Source organism: Rhinatrema bivittatum, chromosome 4 (genome assembly GCF_901001135.1).
Source record: "Rhinatrema bivittatum chromosome 4, aRhiBiv1.1, whole genome shotgun sequence".
NCBI classification, from domain to species: domain Eukaryota; kingdom Metazoa; phylum Chordata; class Amphibia; order Gymnophiona; family Rhinatrematidae; genus Rhinatrema; species Rhinatrema bivittatum.
The window spans coordinates 15,294,079-15,311,622 of record NC_042618.1 but is presented as its reverse complement, the minus strand read 5'-3'; the positions used below and the strand labels follow the sequence as shown (position 1 = coordinate 15,311,622).

General features: G+C 44.3%; 1 protein-coding gene across 7 annotated transcripts in view; it reads left to right on the top strand.

Moving 5' to 3' along the window:
* Positions 1 to 17,544, top strand: part of PTPN21 (protein tyrosine phosphatase non-receptor type 21) — a 191,305-nt gene that overhangs the window by 101,583 nt on the left and 72,178 nt on the right. For all 7 annotated transcript variants that reach the window (XM_029597749.1, XM_029597748.1, XM_029597746.1 and 4 more), the window contains 4 exons: positions 8,038 to 8,108; positions 10,789 to 10,876; positions 11,421 to 11,509; positions 12,706 to 12,793. In XM_029597749.1, the coding sequence (XP_029453609.1) occupies positions 8,038 to 8,108; positions 10,789 to 10,876; positions 11,421 to 11,509; positions 12,706 to 12,793 (336 nt within the window). The remainder of the gene's footprint in view (positions 1 to 8,037; positions 8,109 to 10,788; positions 10,877 to 11,420; positions 11,510 to 12,705; positions 12,794 to 17,544) is intronic.

The following is a 17,544-nucleotide window of genomic DNA, read 5'->3' as shown; positions in this document are numbered from 1 at the left end:
TGCTTTAATGGATTTTATTGCTGCAATATATTCATGGGCCCTGTTATTATTTTAATTGGGGATTTTAATATCCCAGTAGATGGCATAAATAAAGCAGCAATTTGAGATTTTTAATCTTCCCTAATGTTGCTTGGTCTCTCTCAGATGATCGATGGTGCAACACATAGAGCAAATCAGTTTGGACCTGCATTTACTCCCTACTGCTTCACTCAAAGCTATCTATTCTGAGTTAAAATTAGCTGAAGTAGTTTGGTTGAACCATTTTCTTATGATGTTTGTATTTAAACCAGTTCCTGCCCCTCACATTCAATTAGCTTGAAAGATTGATCGGCAGGGCAGAAGGGAGATTCATCTTGAGAAATTTGGGAAAGAATGGGATCTTTGGAAAGATCAGTTTGTTGATACCTCTGTTACAACATTGGTAAAATTTCTGACCTCTTTGTTATCAATAATAATGGAGGAGGAAGCCCCGTTAAAAATTTTGAAATGATATAAAATTTGACAGTGTACCATGGTTTTCTGCTTCTCTTTTAAAGACTGATAAATTAAGGAAGGAGTATTTACAAGTCAGATTATAGGAAGAATTAACGTTACAGTGAAAACTATTTTATTGTGCAATTGCAGGAGTCTAAAATCGTCCTAGAGATTTATTCAAGTTGGCCTCTTAACGGAGTTTGGAGAGGTTTCACACAACGAGATGCTAAGTGCTATGGCCTTTGCCCAACATTGTGTTAAGATTGCTAATGGGACTGCTACTTTGGGTTTGGATTATGGATTATTGTCTCCTAATTTTGACATGGTAGATCAAAACAAATGGGCTGAGTTTGACCTTGGGGCCTCTACGAAGGTATCTTCAGCTATTTCCTTGCTATGGAATGCCATTTGTCCTGTTGATGTTTGTCTCATGGGCTTTACATGTCTCAAAAGATAGTTTTAGAAGCACTAAGTAAATTGATGAACCTCTTTGTTACAGGGAATTTTCCCTGAGCAATATAGGAAAGCTGTTGTACACCTTATACTAAAAAATAATTCTCACCTGCAGTCAAATCGGGTAGTTATCGCCCAGTTTCAATCCTTCCTTCTATAGGGAAAGTATTAGAAAAGATGGTATTATCTCAAATTAACAGATTACGTGGAGGCCAGTGCTGTTCTTGGTGATTATCAGAGATAGCTGACTTTCTCCTAAAACAAGCAGGATGGTAGTCCTTACATGTGGGTGACATCATCAGATGGAACCCGGCACGGAAAACTTTTGTCAAAGTTTCTAGAAACTTTGACTGGCAGACTGAGCATGCCCAGCCTGTTGCTATCCGTGCGTCCACGCAAGGTCCTCCTTTAGTTTCTTCGTTTTTGCGGTGCTGTAGCCTCGTGGTTGTGGAGCTCCAAACCCTTGAAGCGTTGTTGTGTTTCAGGGATTTTTCTTTCTGCGTTGGGTCCCCCTTCGCATTTGATTCACGGTAGGTACCCTTGGCTTTTGTCTCTGCAATTTGCGGTAGATTCCCGACTCCCATTTCTGGGTCCCTGTTGGTCATTGACCATGCGCCGGTCTTTTTTTTCCCCAATGGCATAGAGTTTTCGACTGTGCCCCCAGTGCCTGCGGACCATGTCCATCACGGATCCGCATGAGGTATGCATCCTCTGCCTGGGGGCCTCGCACGACATCCAATGTCGTTTGTGTGATCAAATGACCCCCAAAGGGTGTCATGCTCACCTGGACAAAATGGAGAAACGTTTTGGCTCTCCAAAACCATCCACTTCGGCGGTGTCATCCTCCATGCCTAAGGACCACTGTTCCACTCTCCAGTACCCCTAAGGATCGTGGAAAGGGAGATCGATCCTCGGTCTCTCCCCTCCCCCTAACTGCAGGGTTGGTAAGTTCCTCGGCACTGGGGAAAGACCGGGCTGAGTGCCAGAAACCCAGGAAGCATAGACACTGGTCATCGTCCTGACACAGTTCATGGTCCCGGCATGGTTCCGGGTCCAGAGCAGCATCATGCCTCCTTGTCCACCGATGCCCTCCACCAGAGCAATCCCAATTCCCAGGTACTCAGAGGAGGATGAGACCACGGGGACTGGGCGCCCATGCCTGCGGTTCCCCTGGCTGCCACCGATGTACCACGGCCGATGCCTCCCTCAATGCCCGAGGGCCCATCGATGCAGTCTGTGCCTACATGGCCCTCAGTGCCTGGACCCTAGTGAGGAGGAGGGCCCCTATGACCCATGGGGCGATGACTCCCCAAACACATTGTCCAAGTTCTCAGACGACCCCCCCCCCCTCAGGAGGAACGGCGTCTCTTCCTCCCCTCCCCCCGAGATACTATCTTTCACCAGTTTTGTGAGGGCAATGGCAGGGGCCATCCCCTTCCAACTCCTGTCTGAGGAGGACTCTTGTCATAAGATGCTGGAGGTCCTCCAGTTCGATGCTCCCAAAGAGTTTGTGGTGGTGCCGGGCCACGACATCTTTAAAGAGCTCCTCCTTCGCATGTGGGAACACCCGGTATCTGTGGCTTCAGTGAACAGGAAAGCTGATGCAACTTACCTGGTTCAACAGGCAGTGGGCTTTGAACGGTGGCACTTACCCCACCACTCTGTGGTGGTGGAGTCCGCACTCAAAAAGACCAGACACTCCAGGACACATGCTTCTGCCCCTCCGGGGCATGAACACTGGGAGCTCAATGGCATTGTGAGAAAGATGTTTCAGGGGGCGATGCTAGTGGCCCATATTGCTACATTGGGCCTGGAGGCAGGTAGACACAAGGTCAAGTCGACCTATGTCTTTGAGACCGCAGCTCGCCTAGCCACCGGAGGTGTCAGCGGCTGGCTTGGCTCAGAGCCTCTGACCTCCGCCCGGAGGTGCAGGACAGACTTGCAGACCTCCCATGCACAGGAGAGAAAACCTGTTCGGGGACATGGTGAAAGAGGTCATGGCGTAACTGAAGGATCAGCATGATACTCTTCAGCAACTCTCTGCCAGTCCCTCCGAAGTCCCATCCACCGCCAGAAGGTCTTCGAGGCTGGGCCCTCGCAAACCCTTCTACCGGCCGAGGAAATACTTCCCTTCAGCTGCCCGCACTTGGCCACCTCAGCCCAGTCCCAGAGGCTGAAGCTGACAACAGTGGGTACAGCAGGCCCTGTCAGCCGGTTTTTGACTGCTGGCAAGGGGGCATGAGCCAAACACCAGTTCCCTTGGCGGCTGATTCCCTAGTCAGTGGCAGGCTCCTCTGCTTCACCCGCCGCAGGGAAACGATCACTTAGGATCTCCATTGTCCGCCAGGGCTACTGTCTAAACTTCAGCAGGATCCCAGAGACTGCTCCTCCATGTCCATCATGGGAGTTGTCTGCCCATCAGGTTGTCCTCCAATCGAAACTTTCTGCCCTCCTAGCGGCAGTTGTGGTAGAACCGGTTCCCTGCAAACAGTGGGGGAACAGTTCTACTTGATGTACTTCCTCATTCCGAAGAGGGATGGCGACCTGCGCCCCATTCTCAACCTCAGGGCGCTGAACCGGTTTCTCGTAAGAGAAAAATTCAAGATGGTCTCCCTGGGCACGCTGATTCCACTCCTCCGAAAAGGAGATTGGCTCTGCTCCCTCGACTTGAAGGAGGCTTACGCCCATATTGCAGTTGTCTCCAGCCATAGGAAGTACCTCCACTTTCTGGTGGGGATGGCACATTTTCACTACAAAGTGCTGCCCTTTGGGCTGGCATCAGTCCCACACGTCTTCACAAAATGCTTGGCGGTGGTGGCTGCCTACCTCGGGCTTTACTAAATCCACATCTTTCCATACCCGGACTGGCTGATCTGGAGCACTTCACACTCCGGGGCCATGAATGCTCTAGCCTTGATGGTCAACACCTTACAAACTCTGGAATTTATCAACTTCCCCAGGTTACACCTCAATCTGTCTCCATGGCTGGACTTCATCAGTGCCAGGTTGGATACGGCACAAGCGAAGGCTTTTCTGCCCAGGGATCGAGCGGTTGCCCTCTCTTTGCTGGCTACCCTCATTTGCAACAAAATGACTATACCGGCCTGCCTGCTGAGCCATATGGTGGCCTTGGTCCACATGACCCCCCCCCCTTGGCCCGCCTCTGCATGAAGGACCCGCAGTTGGCCTTGCGGTGTCAATGGTGGCAGGCATCCCAGGATTTGGAAGCACCAGTGATGGTCACAGACCCTCTCTGCCTCTCCCTAGTCTGGTGGGAAGCCCTGTCCAATCTGGAAATAGGCCTCCCATTCCAGCCTGCCTCACCTCAGGAGTGGGGGGCCCACACGGACAGCCTACATATTCAGGGCCTTTGGACTGCAGCCGAGTCCTGTTGCCAGATACATTTTCTGGAGTTGCGAGTGATCCGGTATGCCCCGTGGGCCTTCCAGGACAGGCTCTCCTCCAAGGTCGTCCTCATCAGAACGGACAACCAAGTGGCGATGTGGTGTACATCAACAAGCAGGGAGACGCGGGCTCCTTCCCCCTCTGCCAGGAGGCATTGCAAGTCTGGGATTGGGCCCTCTCCAAGGGGATGTATTTGTGAGCCACATACTTGCTGGGTTCATCTAGACACGTTGGTGGACCGCCTCAGCCGGTCCTTCCAGACACACGAGTAGTCCTTGAACCTGGCAGTAGCAGCTAGCCTATTCCACCGCTGGGGCACACCGGACATGGATCTGTTCGCCTCTCCCCACAATCACAAGGTGTGCATGTTCTGCTCCCTGATCCCAGGGAAGGACCATATGGCCTGCGATGCCTTCTCCCTTCACTGGGGTCAAGGCCTCCTGTAGGTGTACCCTCCAATTCCGCTCCTCTCAAAGACTCTGATGAAGCTGCAAGAGGACGGGGTGGGGGGGGGGGAGAACCATGATTCTAGTGGCACCCTCCTGGCCAAGGCAGGTGTGGTTTCCTCTGCTCCAGGACCTGGCCATGAGCGCACCGGTTCCGCTGGGGATGGCCCCCGACCTCCTATCGCAGAACCAGGGCATCTTGTGCCACCTGAACCTCCGGGCCCTGGCCCTCACTGCGTGGATGTTGAGCGCATGATCCTCCAGCCCCTGCAGCTTTCGGATGAGGTCTCCAGGATATTGATTGAAACCCAGAAACCTTCCACTCGGAAGTCTTACAGCTTAACATGGAAGCGTTTCTCCACCTGGTGTGGAGGCCACGGACTGGACCCTTTCTCCTGCCTGTCAGAGTCTGGCCTCCAGATCAGCTCAGTCCGAGTATACCTCGGAGCCTACCACCAGGGAGTCGCTGGGGCACCCATTTCAGTCCAGCCACTGGTCGGGCACTTCTTGCGGGGCCTAGTCCAATTGAAGCCCCCTCTTCGCCCGCTGGCAACCCCGTGGGATCTCATTGTCGTCCTGACGAGGCTCATGTGGCATCCGTTCGAGCCTCTCAAATCCTGTGACCTGAAGTTCCTCACCTGGAAAGTTATGTTCCTGGTTGCGATCACTTCCGCTCGCAGGGTTAGTGAGATCCAGGCCCTGGTTACGTACGCTCCCTACACTAAATTCTTCCATGATTGTGTAGTGCTGCGCATGCATCCAAAATTTCTGCCCAAGGTGGTGACTGCTTTTCACATCAACCAGTCAATCATCCTACCCACGTTCTTCCCAAAGCCTCACTCCCACCCGGGGGAACTTGTTCTCCACACCCTAAACTTCATGTGGTGCTCGCTTTCTTCTTAGACTGAACAGTGAGTCACAGACAGTCCACCCAGCTCTTTGTGTCTTTTGACACCAACAGGCTAGGAACAGCAGTGGGGAAGCAGACCTTATCCAACTGGCTAGCAGATTGCAATGCCTTCTGCTACAAGCAAGCAGGCCTCCAGCTGGCTGGCAGGGTGAAGGCTCACTCTATGCAGGCTCTGGCTGTGTCAGTGACCCATCTGCGTGTGGTCCCTTTCGCCAAAATCTGCAGGGCCGCAACCTGGAGTTCTCTCCATACATTCAAGGCCCACTACTGTCTCGACAGGGATAGTCGCCAGGACAGCGCTTTTGGCCAGTTTAAACAGTTCAGATGGTGAAATTTAATTTTAGGAAAATTAAGTACACGCAGATTCATAGCTTTTGAGAAGTTTTCTAAGTTCTCAATTCTACGTGAAGGTAAGGTGAATTCTTTGATCTCAGATTGCACTGCTTCTACTTGTCTTGATCAGTTATCATTTTCTCGCATTGCTGCAATCTAGGGTCTAGAGTGGACACCTTAGTATGAATATCTAAGGTGAGAACCGCTAAGGAGGAAACAGTCTTATCCATAGAAGCCATGACTTGCCATAGGGCATCAAGAGAGACATAGGATGGCTTAACCAAGACTGGTTATCTGAAATGGTGGTGGTCTGCAATAACTGCAAATTGACTCCATTTGATGGGGCTGGATCCACAGTGGTCCCCCGCCTTTGTTCTGGCTCCCGGCTCTGTGTAGATACCTGTGGCTCGGAGCAGAGATTCCCTCCTCCAAACTGTATCGGGGAAACTCCACCAGACAACATAGTGGAGTCGCTGAAACCTATTCCTTGTTGCAGCGATAAGGCCTCCGCACAGGCAGCGTTACCGGGTAGCCATGGGGCTGAACGCCCCTCAGGGTTGAGAGAGAGACCTCAGCCAATGACGGGCTGTGGGGGCCTCAATTCCAGCCAAGCCATTCGTCGGGGAGGAGGAGTACTCAGGCATAGTTGTTTGCCGCAATCCTCTTCAGGGAAGCGCCGCACTGCTTTCTTTCTATTCCCCATATTCAAAAGGATAAAAAGCAAAAGGCACCAAGGTAAGAAGGAAAATTGAGAGCTCAAGCACGCATGTTTGGTTCAAGCGCCATCTTGACTCCTCCCCCCATTCACTGAGCATTTAATGCTACATACATGATGCCACAAATGACCATGTGGGTCCTGAAGCACCTTTTGAGTAAGTAGATGGCTAATAACTGAAAAGAAACAGGAATAGAGCCACCTTGGTGGCAACAACCTACAGAAAAGGCATATTTTCTGTCACTGTCATATATACCAGAAAATGCTAAGTAAATTTTCTTCTTCCCTCCTTCCCCCTTTAAATATGGTAACCTCCATGTGAGCAAGTGTAGTGAGTGAAATTTGCTTTTAACCAGTGCAGTTGGATCTGATGTACATCCTTCCATGTCTTATACCTTGAAATCTGTATTCTGGGGTCCATATTCAGCCGCTGTGCTAGTTAGCCGGTTATAACTAGCAGTGTATATTCAATGGTGCAGTTGCACTGCTGAATATACCCAACTATCTTAGCCAGTTACAAATAACCAACTAACTTTAGACAGCCCTATGCCCAACCAAATGTAGCTAAACAACTCATCCAGCTAACTCCACAACTCTCCGGAATACCCTGACTAGTTACCCAGTTAGAATTTAGCTGGATGTGAGCTGAATATAGCTGGGTAAGCCATTTAGATGGACGTTATCCATCTAAATGATGTTTGAATATGGATCTCTCTGTTTCCCTGATATCAATGAAAATGTCTCCCACTTGCTATAATAATAATTTGAATATGGTTATCCTTGTTTATAACAAACTGATTTTTTTCTCTGTTATAAAGGGAATTTGTTGTAACAGAATTTAACTTTCATAGCACACACTGTACAAGAATTACTCTGAAGCAGATATTTTCAATTGTAACAACCAAGAGTTTGCTGTTCTGGAGCTAATTGTTTATTTATCAAATCTAACATAGCCACAGTACTCTAGTTTAAAAGAAACGACAGTTCCTTGAGTCCAACAAATTTCAAAACTGTCCAGGTATATATGGTAATTTGGAGAGGTAAAATATCCTTTTATTAAAAACTTTTTTTGGTGGGGAAGGAGGAGTTTAGAATAAACAGATTCTATAGCCAGCTAACAGAAGATCTGTATAGAGGTTACAGCTGAGGATGTAGCCCGAGGTTGGGCCTTTTGGATTGTTCCATTTTAGTAGAGTCCTCCAAATAGACTTTAAGGGTTACCATGCACTAAGAACCTAAACATTATGCTATTAATTACATAGTGTAAGAATGTTTTAAATTACTTGGTACTTTATTTTAAGGGTTGGATACAAGATGAAAAAATCCTGGAAGAAGCAACACAGAAAGTGGCCTTGTTACACCAAAAGTTAAGGTAAGTTTTATAAAGTTATGAAGAGACTGAACTAGCTAGCTGAGACACATTCAGAAGTCGCTGGTATTATGCCCACTAGATGAATAGATGAGAGCAATAGCCTGGCATATTTTTTGTCTCTCTGGTTTCTGAAGACCATGCTTTAATCCCAAGGACACTATTGCATTGTGACAATGAGTTTGTGATTTTATGATCTAAAATTCTTGTCTTCTGTCTCCCCCATGATAGGGTCTTAAACTACTGTTCAACCCCAAGACCAATAAGTAATATAATCTGGGGACTAAAATAATCCAACATACAGGTCACCCAGTAGTATCTAAACTAATTAATCATACCTAAATTATCACAATACTTTTTATTCTCTTCTTTTTGTAGGACAGCCAAGTACCCAGAATGTATAATTCACATCCTGCTTTTACTCATAAGTCCAACTTTATTTTATTATATTATTATTCCTTTTCAATTAAAAAACTTTGCCCGAACCTCAGGAATTGCATCTTCTTTCAGTTGTTGCTTTTTTATTTATTGTATTTTTTTGTCTAAGTTCCCTACTAGAGCAGTCTTTCTAAAAAAACAGTGTTTACATAGAGAGTCTAAAAATGAAAACCGCACTTATCTTTGTAATGATGAGAATACAAAGCTAAGTGTGGAGTTGGAGTTCCCGAGGTTTGGGCAAAGTTTTTTAATTGAAAAGGAATAATAATATAATAAAATAAAGTTGGACTTATGAGTAAAAGCAGGATGTGAATTTTACATTCTGGGTACTTGGAGGTCCTACAAAAAGAGAATAAAAAGTGTTGTGATAATTTAGGTATGACTTGTGTGTGTTTGTATTTTGTTTGCCAGTTTTAAATTTTTGCTTTTTATTTGTGATGATTTGATGGGCTTGGTACACTTTAATCCTCAATGTCTTGGGTAGGAAGGGATCATGCTCTGTGTACATATTTTATTTCCAGAGGCAGTGGTCTCAGAAGAAAGGGCATTATTTTTTCCAATACAAGCTTGTACGTGTTTTCAGAAGCAAAATGTATATCAAGTTCTCTTTAAAGACTTCTTACTTGTGCAGCTTGACCTATATTCCAGTGACTGCAACAGTATAGAGTACATCTTATCGAGAATGTTTATAAAATTAATTGTGTATCTCTAACTTATAAAAATGAATGCTCTGCTTCAACATATTTTTGAATTGGTACAAGCCAGACCTGGTCTGAGAAGGTTTGAAAATCCCTGCATGCACTTTCTAGGGCTGGAGTGGTCAACTCCCAGTCCTCGAGAGCCACAAGCAGGCCAGGTTTTCAGGATATCCACAGTGAATATGTATGTGATAAATTTGCATACAAGGGAGACAGGCATGCAGCTCACTCTCATGCATATTCATTGGGGATATCCTGAAAATCAGGCCTGCTTGTGGCTCTCAAGGACCTGAATTGGCCTCTCCTGGTCTAGGGCATAATTTGTTCTTGCTGTAAAGCAAGTGCAACATGTGCAGGTACTTTTGTACCCCTGGTGTATGTGCACCTGCAGATTTTCTTAAGGGAAAATGCCAGACTTGCAAGCTGCCTGGGGACTCTGAAAATATCTGCTTCCAGTGCAAGCAAGGATGGCCTCTGAAGCAGGGAGAGGATAACTTTCAAACAGCTGTGCATGGTGGCATATATATGCGTGTATGTGTCCATGTGTAGTTTTCCCATAGTATTTTATGTACGTATCACATATGCGATTATTATAAGCGTGGGTTTACCAGCGCACAAATACATGCAATGCATTGAAACCAAGTATTTCAATATATTGAATGTGCGTATGTTATCCATCTGTTTTTAAAATATGTGCATGTATGTTTAAAGCACAAAAATAAAGTAGAACTTGGGTAAGTTGTGCTTTACACATGTAACTTTGGTTTATTTTAAAACCTACGGGCATGAGTGAAATTCCTGGTTTAATCTGTGTGCCCAGTCCTTCTCCAGGTCAACCAGACCCTCTGGTTCTTCAGCCTGATCTTTCCTCAGTTCACCCAGACCTCTCACCCAGTCAGTACTACACAATGAGCACATTTAATCACATCTGCCAGATAATTAGCAGGTGTAAAAATACACGAGTAACTTGGAAAATGTACATCCTTGTCCTTTAAAATAGTTTACGTGCAGAAATATTGGCCCCACCTAGGAGCACCCCCTTTTCACGTGTGGATACGTGTGTGAAAGTGAAAATACAGAATACACAAGTAGAGGATACTTACACACGTGTATGCTAATTTTTATATGTAACATTTTGAAAATTCACTTTTTAGTGATCATTGTGATAAGTGCTGGTTGCATCTTTGAATATTTCTGAAACTGAGGACTTGTCCACATTTAAAAATGCAACCATTTAGTTCTTTTGTTGTATTTTCCTTTCTTTAATGCCACATAAGGATTTTTTAAACATTTTAACTTAGGAAATCTAGCATTTTCTCCTTTGTTACTCTTTGTGATTGATCTTGCAAAAAGAAACCTGTTTAGTCTTGAGATTATGATGTATTTTTTATATATACATTGTGACTAATAAAAATACTAAGAAGTACAGCAAAAGAAAGTGAAATTAGTTTGGAAGAAAGCTGCAAGGAAGGGACATGGACTTTTCTGTTCCTTTTAAAACCTACCTTACTCTGTTAATTAAAATAACTTTTCTGTTCATTGTGAAGAGGCCTCACACCTCCAGAAGCAGAAATGCTATACATGCAGGAGGTGGAGAGAATGGATGGTTATGGAGAAGAGAGCTACCCTGCAAAGGTGAGCCTGACATTGATGCCCGTTTGTATGGTGTACTAAGCAAGGTAGCACAGTGGCTTACCACTAGCATTGTTAACTTAGTGGGTTTGTATTTGGGATAAAACACTGTCCTATCTCAGAACTTCCAGCCCTGGCTAGAATGAAGAGCAGAAATTTGAGCTGATAGCTGAATCCAGTTCCCCTATGCGTTAGTGCCATTGATACTCTTAGGAGCAAGACTAATCTCAGTCAGTCTTTTTTAAACCTGAAAGATAAAGTAATAGTTCCATTTGATTCTGTGATAATATGAAATTCATGCTGTAGGGGAACCATACTGAGAGTCCTGAGAAGCCATCTGTAAGCCATGCTAGGACTACATATGACCAAAGATTTGTGTTAATGTTGGACTGTTTACTGAATATGATCTTAGAATTTACATTATTAAAATAATGAATTACTGGTTAAGAGACTGGCCCTTCAGTAGTTGACAATTAGATTGGACTTTTGCTTTGCCTATATTTATAGGACATTTAGTTGACATTTTGTTCCTCTTAACTTCTTCCAGGACAGCCAGGGAACTGATATATTTATTGGTGCCTGCCTTGATGGTATCTTTGTCAAACACAAAAATGGCCGACCTCCAGCTATATTTAGGTGAGTATAATTACTCATTGGCCCAGCAAGTTTGTACTTTAGGATTCTTTTAAAATATGAGCAGTCTTTTTCCCCTGATAATTCTGTTATCATGTAAAAATTAGAACAAAAGAGTGATTACGAAGAGATTTTAAGTTGACAACCAACACAGGTTCTGACTTTTACGGTCTGGGCTACTGATAATTATTATTATTATTATTTATTTCTTTTATATACCGACATTCAATCGAGATCACATCGGTTTCCAGATAACCAAGAGAATAGGGCGTAGTCCGCCCTATTTTACATTATAACATGGTAACCAAAAAACAATTATAACATATTATAACAGTAGTACATGGAACAAAAGGTTATAGGATATAACAAAAGGTTATAGGAATAACATATGTACATGAATGTGTTGTTGATAAAATATATTTAGGATTAGGGACTTGTTGGTAAAGTAATTTAGGAATAAAGGAGGGAGGGGGGGTGAGGGAAGGGAGGGGGGAAGGTGGGGTGGGAAGTAGACATAAGTAGACATAAGGGAAAAAGCACAGAACTGCTTCTTTGGCTAAGTCCATAAGCAAAGTACATCAAGCAGCACTGAATTTTCAAAAAGGCTCATCAATAAGTAAACATGTTGCTAGCAGTAAATTTTTTTCTGGGTTATCATAAAGCTTGGGGATAACTACACAGACTGGCAGTTGCTACCTTTAGAAGAAACATAGGGGTAACCTGCATGGCGTGGCAGATACTACTGTAAGAAGTTTGCTGGACAGACTGAATAGATCATTTGGTCCTTTTCTGCCATCATTACTATGTTACTATGTTAAAACTCCTACTGTTTAGACTCAAGATACTGAATCAGAACCTCATAATAGAACTCGCGCTAATAGATGGAAAACATACATATGGTTTAAATAACTGAAAAGTAGTTACTGGAAAGAATTTTTTTTAAAATGGAGTAGCCATAACAGAGTAAAAACAAATTATATATAAATATAAAAATAAAGTAGCAACATAAAGCAAAGGTGATCTAGAAAAAAAGGCGCAAAGAGAAAGCAATGGAGCCAAGACACACATTAATATTTTGCAGACTCTGCCTGATCTTGCTGCTTTAAACTATGTTAGTGTGACTCTCACCTTAGTCAAAAGTATTTTATATATCATATTTTGGTGACAACTAAGTTCCATTTCTTTCTCTCTGATCCTAGGTGGCATGACATTGCAAACATGTCTCACAACAAGTCCTTTTTCACTTTAGAGTTGGCAAATAAAGAGGAAACCATCCAGTTTCAAACTGTAAGTGAGTGGTGTTTTCCTACATTGGCACAGACATCTAGGGCAATTTTCAAAAGTCATTTACCTGGATAAATTGGCTGTTTGAAAATTGTCCATCTCAGGGGCATGGGTAGGGGAAGGAAACGACACCTGTAGATTGTCAGATTTATGTACATTGTTTTGAATGGGAAATGTACATGCAGAAAAAGCAGATGCAAATCTTTGAAGGTACTTTATCAGGAACACTTCTCAAAGTGTATTTGTCCTTTGAGAATCATTGCACAGTCTGTGGGTAAATGTACTTGCAGATTTTGCATCTGTATGGGTACTTTCGAAAATTGTCCCATAAAGTACAAACAAATACAGACAGACTAATAGTATTAGAGATAATAAGTTGGAAACCATGCAGAATATTCTCTGTACAACCTTTTCTATGGGTAGAATTCTCAGGGGACTGAAAATTAGTTTCTTTCTCTGAAGTGATTGTACTTGTCTCCTGACATGTTAGTTTCAGTAAGGGGGAAGAAGATATCAATGTTGCATGCTTATGATCTGTTTTATATATATATTCCTGAAAAAAATGTAGAAATGGAAAACAAGTGAGCTGTGTAAAGTTAGAATGTAACTAACTTGTACTCGCCTACATGCTTTTATAAACATTAGAAGTACGTGTGTATTTTTGGTTTCACATGCAAATTTTTCTTGCGCAAAAGGGCAGTCTAGTGTGAAGAGGAACACGTGTGTTTGTCTCCCAGATCAGTCCAGACAAATGAGGTTTTTCTCCCCAATCAGCTAATGGAGACTGAGAACAAAAGCTTAACTGTATGTGATGGTGGTGAAGAGCTGTTGTGCATTGAGCAAGAGAGGGACCTTGAGGTGATAGTGTCTAGCGATCTGAAGACGGCAAAGCAATGTGACAAGGCAGTAGCTAAAGCCAGAAGAATGCTGGGCTGCATAGATAGAGAAATAGCTAATAAGAAAAGTGATAATCCCCTTGTACAGGTCCTTGGTGAGGCCTCACTTGGAGTACTGTGTTCAGTTCTGGAGACCATATCTGAAAACGGACACTTCCAGAATGGAGGCAGTCCAGAGAAGGGTGACAAAATTGGTGGGTGGTCTCCATCAAAGGACTTATGAGGAAAGGTTGAAGGACCTAAATATGTATACCTTGGAGGAGAGGAGGTGCAGGGGAGATATGATACAGACCTTCAGATATCTGAAAAGTTTTAATGATGCACAATCAACATCAAACCTTTTCCATTGGAAAGAAATCAGTAGAACTAGGGGTCACGAAATGAAACTCCAGGGAGGACAACTCAGAACCAACATCAGGAAATATTTCTTCACGGAGAGGGTGGTGGATGCCTGGAATGTCCTTCCAGAGGAGGTGGTGAAGACAAAAACAGTGAAAGAATTGAAAGGGGCATGGGATAAATACTGTGGATCCTTGAAGGCTAGAGGATGGAAATGAAGAAATGAGTGCATGGGGGTAACTTGCTGGTGTGGTTACTGCCCTTAACCGATAAGCCTTCATACTGTTGATGCTACTCCATCAGTGCTCTCTGCTTCAATGGAAGGGGGAAAAGAGGAAAAAGTGAATTAGATTCAGACGGAAAACAACAAGGGCATTGAATTTTGTGGTCAGGGAAAACAAATATGCATAGGGGTAACTTGCTGATGCAGCTGTTACTACCCTTAACCAATAAGCCTGAAACTCATGATGCAACTTCCAACATTGATCTATGCTTAAACGGCAGGAGGTAATGATGGCCTTCCCCAAATAATAACAGAAACGATGGCAGAAAAGGACCAACACTTCATCCAGTCTGCCCAGTTGGAGGATTTTGAGTGCTCTCTTCCTTTTCTGCCATCGTTTCTATGTTATTATTTGGGGAAGGCTTGGAGCAAATAGTAAAGCACCTGGGAAAATCCAAGGAGCATAAGTTGCCTGAGGTTAAGCCCAGAGGAAGTAGGAAGAATTTTCTGAGTATACAAAAGTACCAGGAGGCTAGACACTACTAGCTGGGGAACAAGTTCTCTTCACAGTGACAAGGCTCTAACAGGTTGCAGACTTTTTGGGGAACCCTTAAATCAACTTGGGAAAACTCCAGATTTGGCTCCAGGGGAACTAAGGGATCACAATGAAATGCACTTGGCCCATTCTTTGGTCGAGAATGCCGGGGGGGTGGGGGAGCACTCTTGGCTTTTTTTTATGAAGAGTGGACAAAGATAAAGATGGGCCAGTAGGTCCTCTCAGTCATAAATGATGGTTACGCCTTAGAATTTGCTTGCCCGGTGTGCGCGAGGCCTTCATGGTTTCCCCTTGTGCAGCTAGCACCAAGATAGCTGTGGTTTGATCTGAAGGTGGCAGTTCCTGCCCCCCCCCCCCAAGGAATTGGGATTGGGAAGATATCCCATATACTTTATAGTCCCGAAAAAAAAGGGCAACTATCTTCCTACCCTGGTCTTAAAGAGTGAATGCTTCTCTTCCTCACTTTCAGATGACGACTTTACGCACTGTCATTGCAGCAATCAGAAAAGGAGAGTTCTTGGTGTCTCTTAATCTCACCGAGGTTTATCTGCATATTCCCATTGGGAAGGAGCACCAAACATTCTTCTGATCTGTCATTCTAGGGGAGCATTTTCAGTTCCGGACTCTTCTCTTTGGTCTCGTAATGGCACCTTGTACATTTACCAAGCTAATAGTAGTTATGGTAGCAGCCCTCCATAGAGGGCGCATTCTGGTCCACCCCTATTTGATCGATTTGCTTATTTGGGCAGAATTGTGGGATATTTGCCAACAGGCCATCCAGAAGGTGTTGCAAAGGTTGCAGTCCCTGGGCTTGGTGGTGAATTATGCAAAGAACCACTGAGTTCAGACTCATACACTGGAATATTTGGGGGCACAGTTCAAGACCAGGGGTTTCTAACCTCTGATGCAATCTGGAAGTTAAAAGGTCATATTCGATAGTTGCTTAGTCTTCAGCTCCCAGAGTCTGGGATTACTTGAAGTACTCGACTCCATGGCACCTGCTCTAGATTTGGATCCCTGGGCGTTTCACATTTGCATCCACTTCAGAAGGCACTGCTGTCATGCTGGAATCTTCATTTGGAGGATTTTGAGTGCTCTCTTCCTTTCTTAGGGATGCCAGATCGAGTCTATCCTGGTGGCTTTCATGAGCCAACTTGGAGAAAGGTGTAGGACTGGAGATTCCAGATTGGGTGATGGTGACCACGGATGCCAGTCTAACAGGATTGAGTGGGGGGGGGGGGGGGGTCATCTGTCGTAATCAATCAGTTTAGGGACATTGGTTGTTAGTAGAGGCATCCTGACCCGTCAACCATCTTGAAACCAGAGCAATCCAGCTGGCGTTGTGTGTGTTTTTGCTGTTAATCTGCAGTTAGGCAGTAAGAGACCTGTCAGACAATGCAACAGCGGTGGCTTGCATCAACTGGCAAGAGGGCACCAGGAGTCTGGCAGTGTCCCTAAAAACCAGGAGTTGTTTTGCTGAATGGCATGGCATCTCCTGGTCCTGACAGTGTCTCATGAAGCCGGTGTAGAGAATGTACAGGCAGATTTTTCTGAGCAGGCACACACCAGACCCTTGAGAGTGGAAATTGTTGAGCGAAGCGGTCTTTCGTTTGGTCACAGTGAGTTCCTAAGAACATAAGAACATAAGAAAATTCCATACTGGGTCAGACCAAGGGTCCATCAAGCCCAGCATCCTGTTTCCAACAGTGGCCAATCCAGGCCATAAGAACCTGGCAAGTACCCAAAAACTAAGTCTATTCCATGTAACCATTGCTAATGGCAGTGGCTATTCTCTAAGTGAACTTAATAGCAGGTAATGGATTTCTCCTCCAAGAACTTATCCAATCCTTTTTTAAACACAGCTATACTAACTGCACGAACCACATTCTCTGGCAACAAATTCCAGAGTTTAATTGTGCGTTGAGTAAAAAAGAACTTTCTCCGATTAGTTTTAAATGTGCCCCATGCTAACTTCATGGAGTGCCCCCTAGTCTTTCTACTATCCTCAGTTGGATTTTTTGGCATCAAAACAAGGGCCACTGAAACCTATACACTTTAAACATTCATTATCTCACTTAGCCATTTCCAGTCTAGAGTCCATCCATTCGTATACATATCCCTCTGTTCTTTGAGAACATAAATTAGACCTTCTAAAGTAGCAATATCGGCCACCTTACTTTCTGATTGGGAAATCCATCTGAGAATTCATCCACGTGTCTAATAGTCAGGTATGCCCCATGAAGAAGTTGATTTGTCAGTTTCCTCAGTCCTCTCGTACTGGATCGATCAGTCCATAATCCCAAAACACAGAGAAAAAGGGGTCTATATTTAATCTCTCCACACAAATATAGGATATACCTCCTGGGTCCAAAAGAACTGCACATCCCTGCATCCCTACCACATATGTAAATAATTGCCCACAATTTATCCAACTAAAAGAGCTAGTATTGCTAAAATTGGCAAAGAACGCAGGGTGCATACAGATTATGTAACAATTTGAGCAGCAATTATTGTCCTTTACAGCAAATAGAAATTTTCCAAAAAGCTCTCCAAATATGCTTCCAGGTTTTAGCATCTATATTACCTTGAAGGTAATATAGTTCCAGACTCTAATAATCCCAGGTGATGTACACTTCTCACTGGTCTCCAATCATAAAATGGCATATAATACAGGTCCAGACAGACATTTGTGTGGACCTTTACTCTTCCCTGCACGTCCCTTGTCTGCTATTTGATTGTG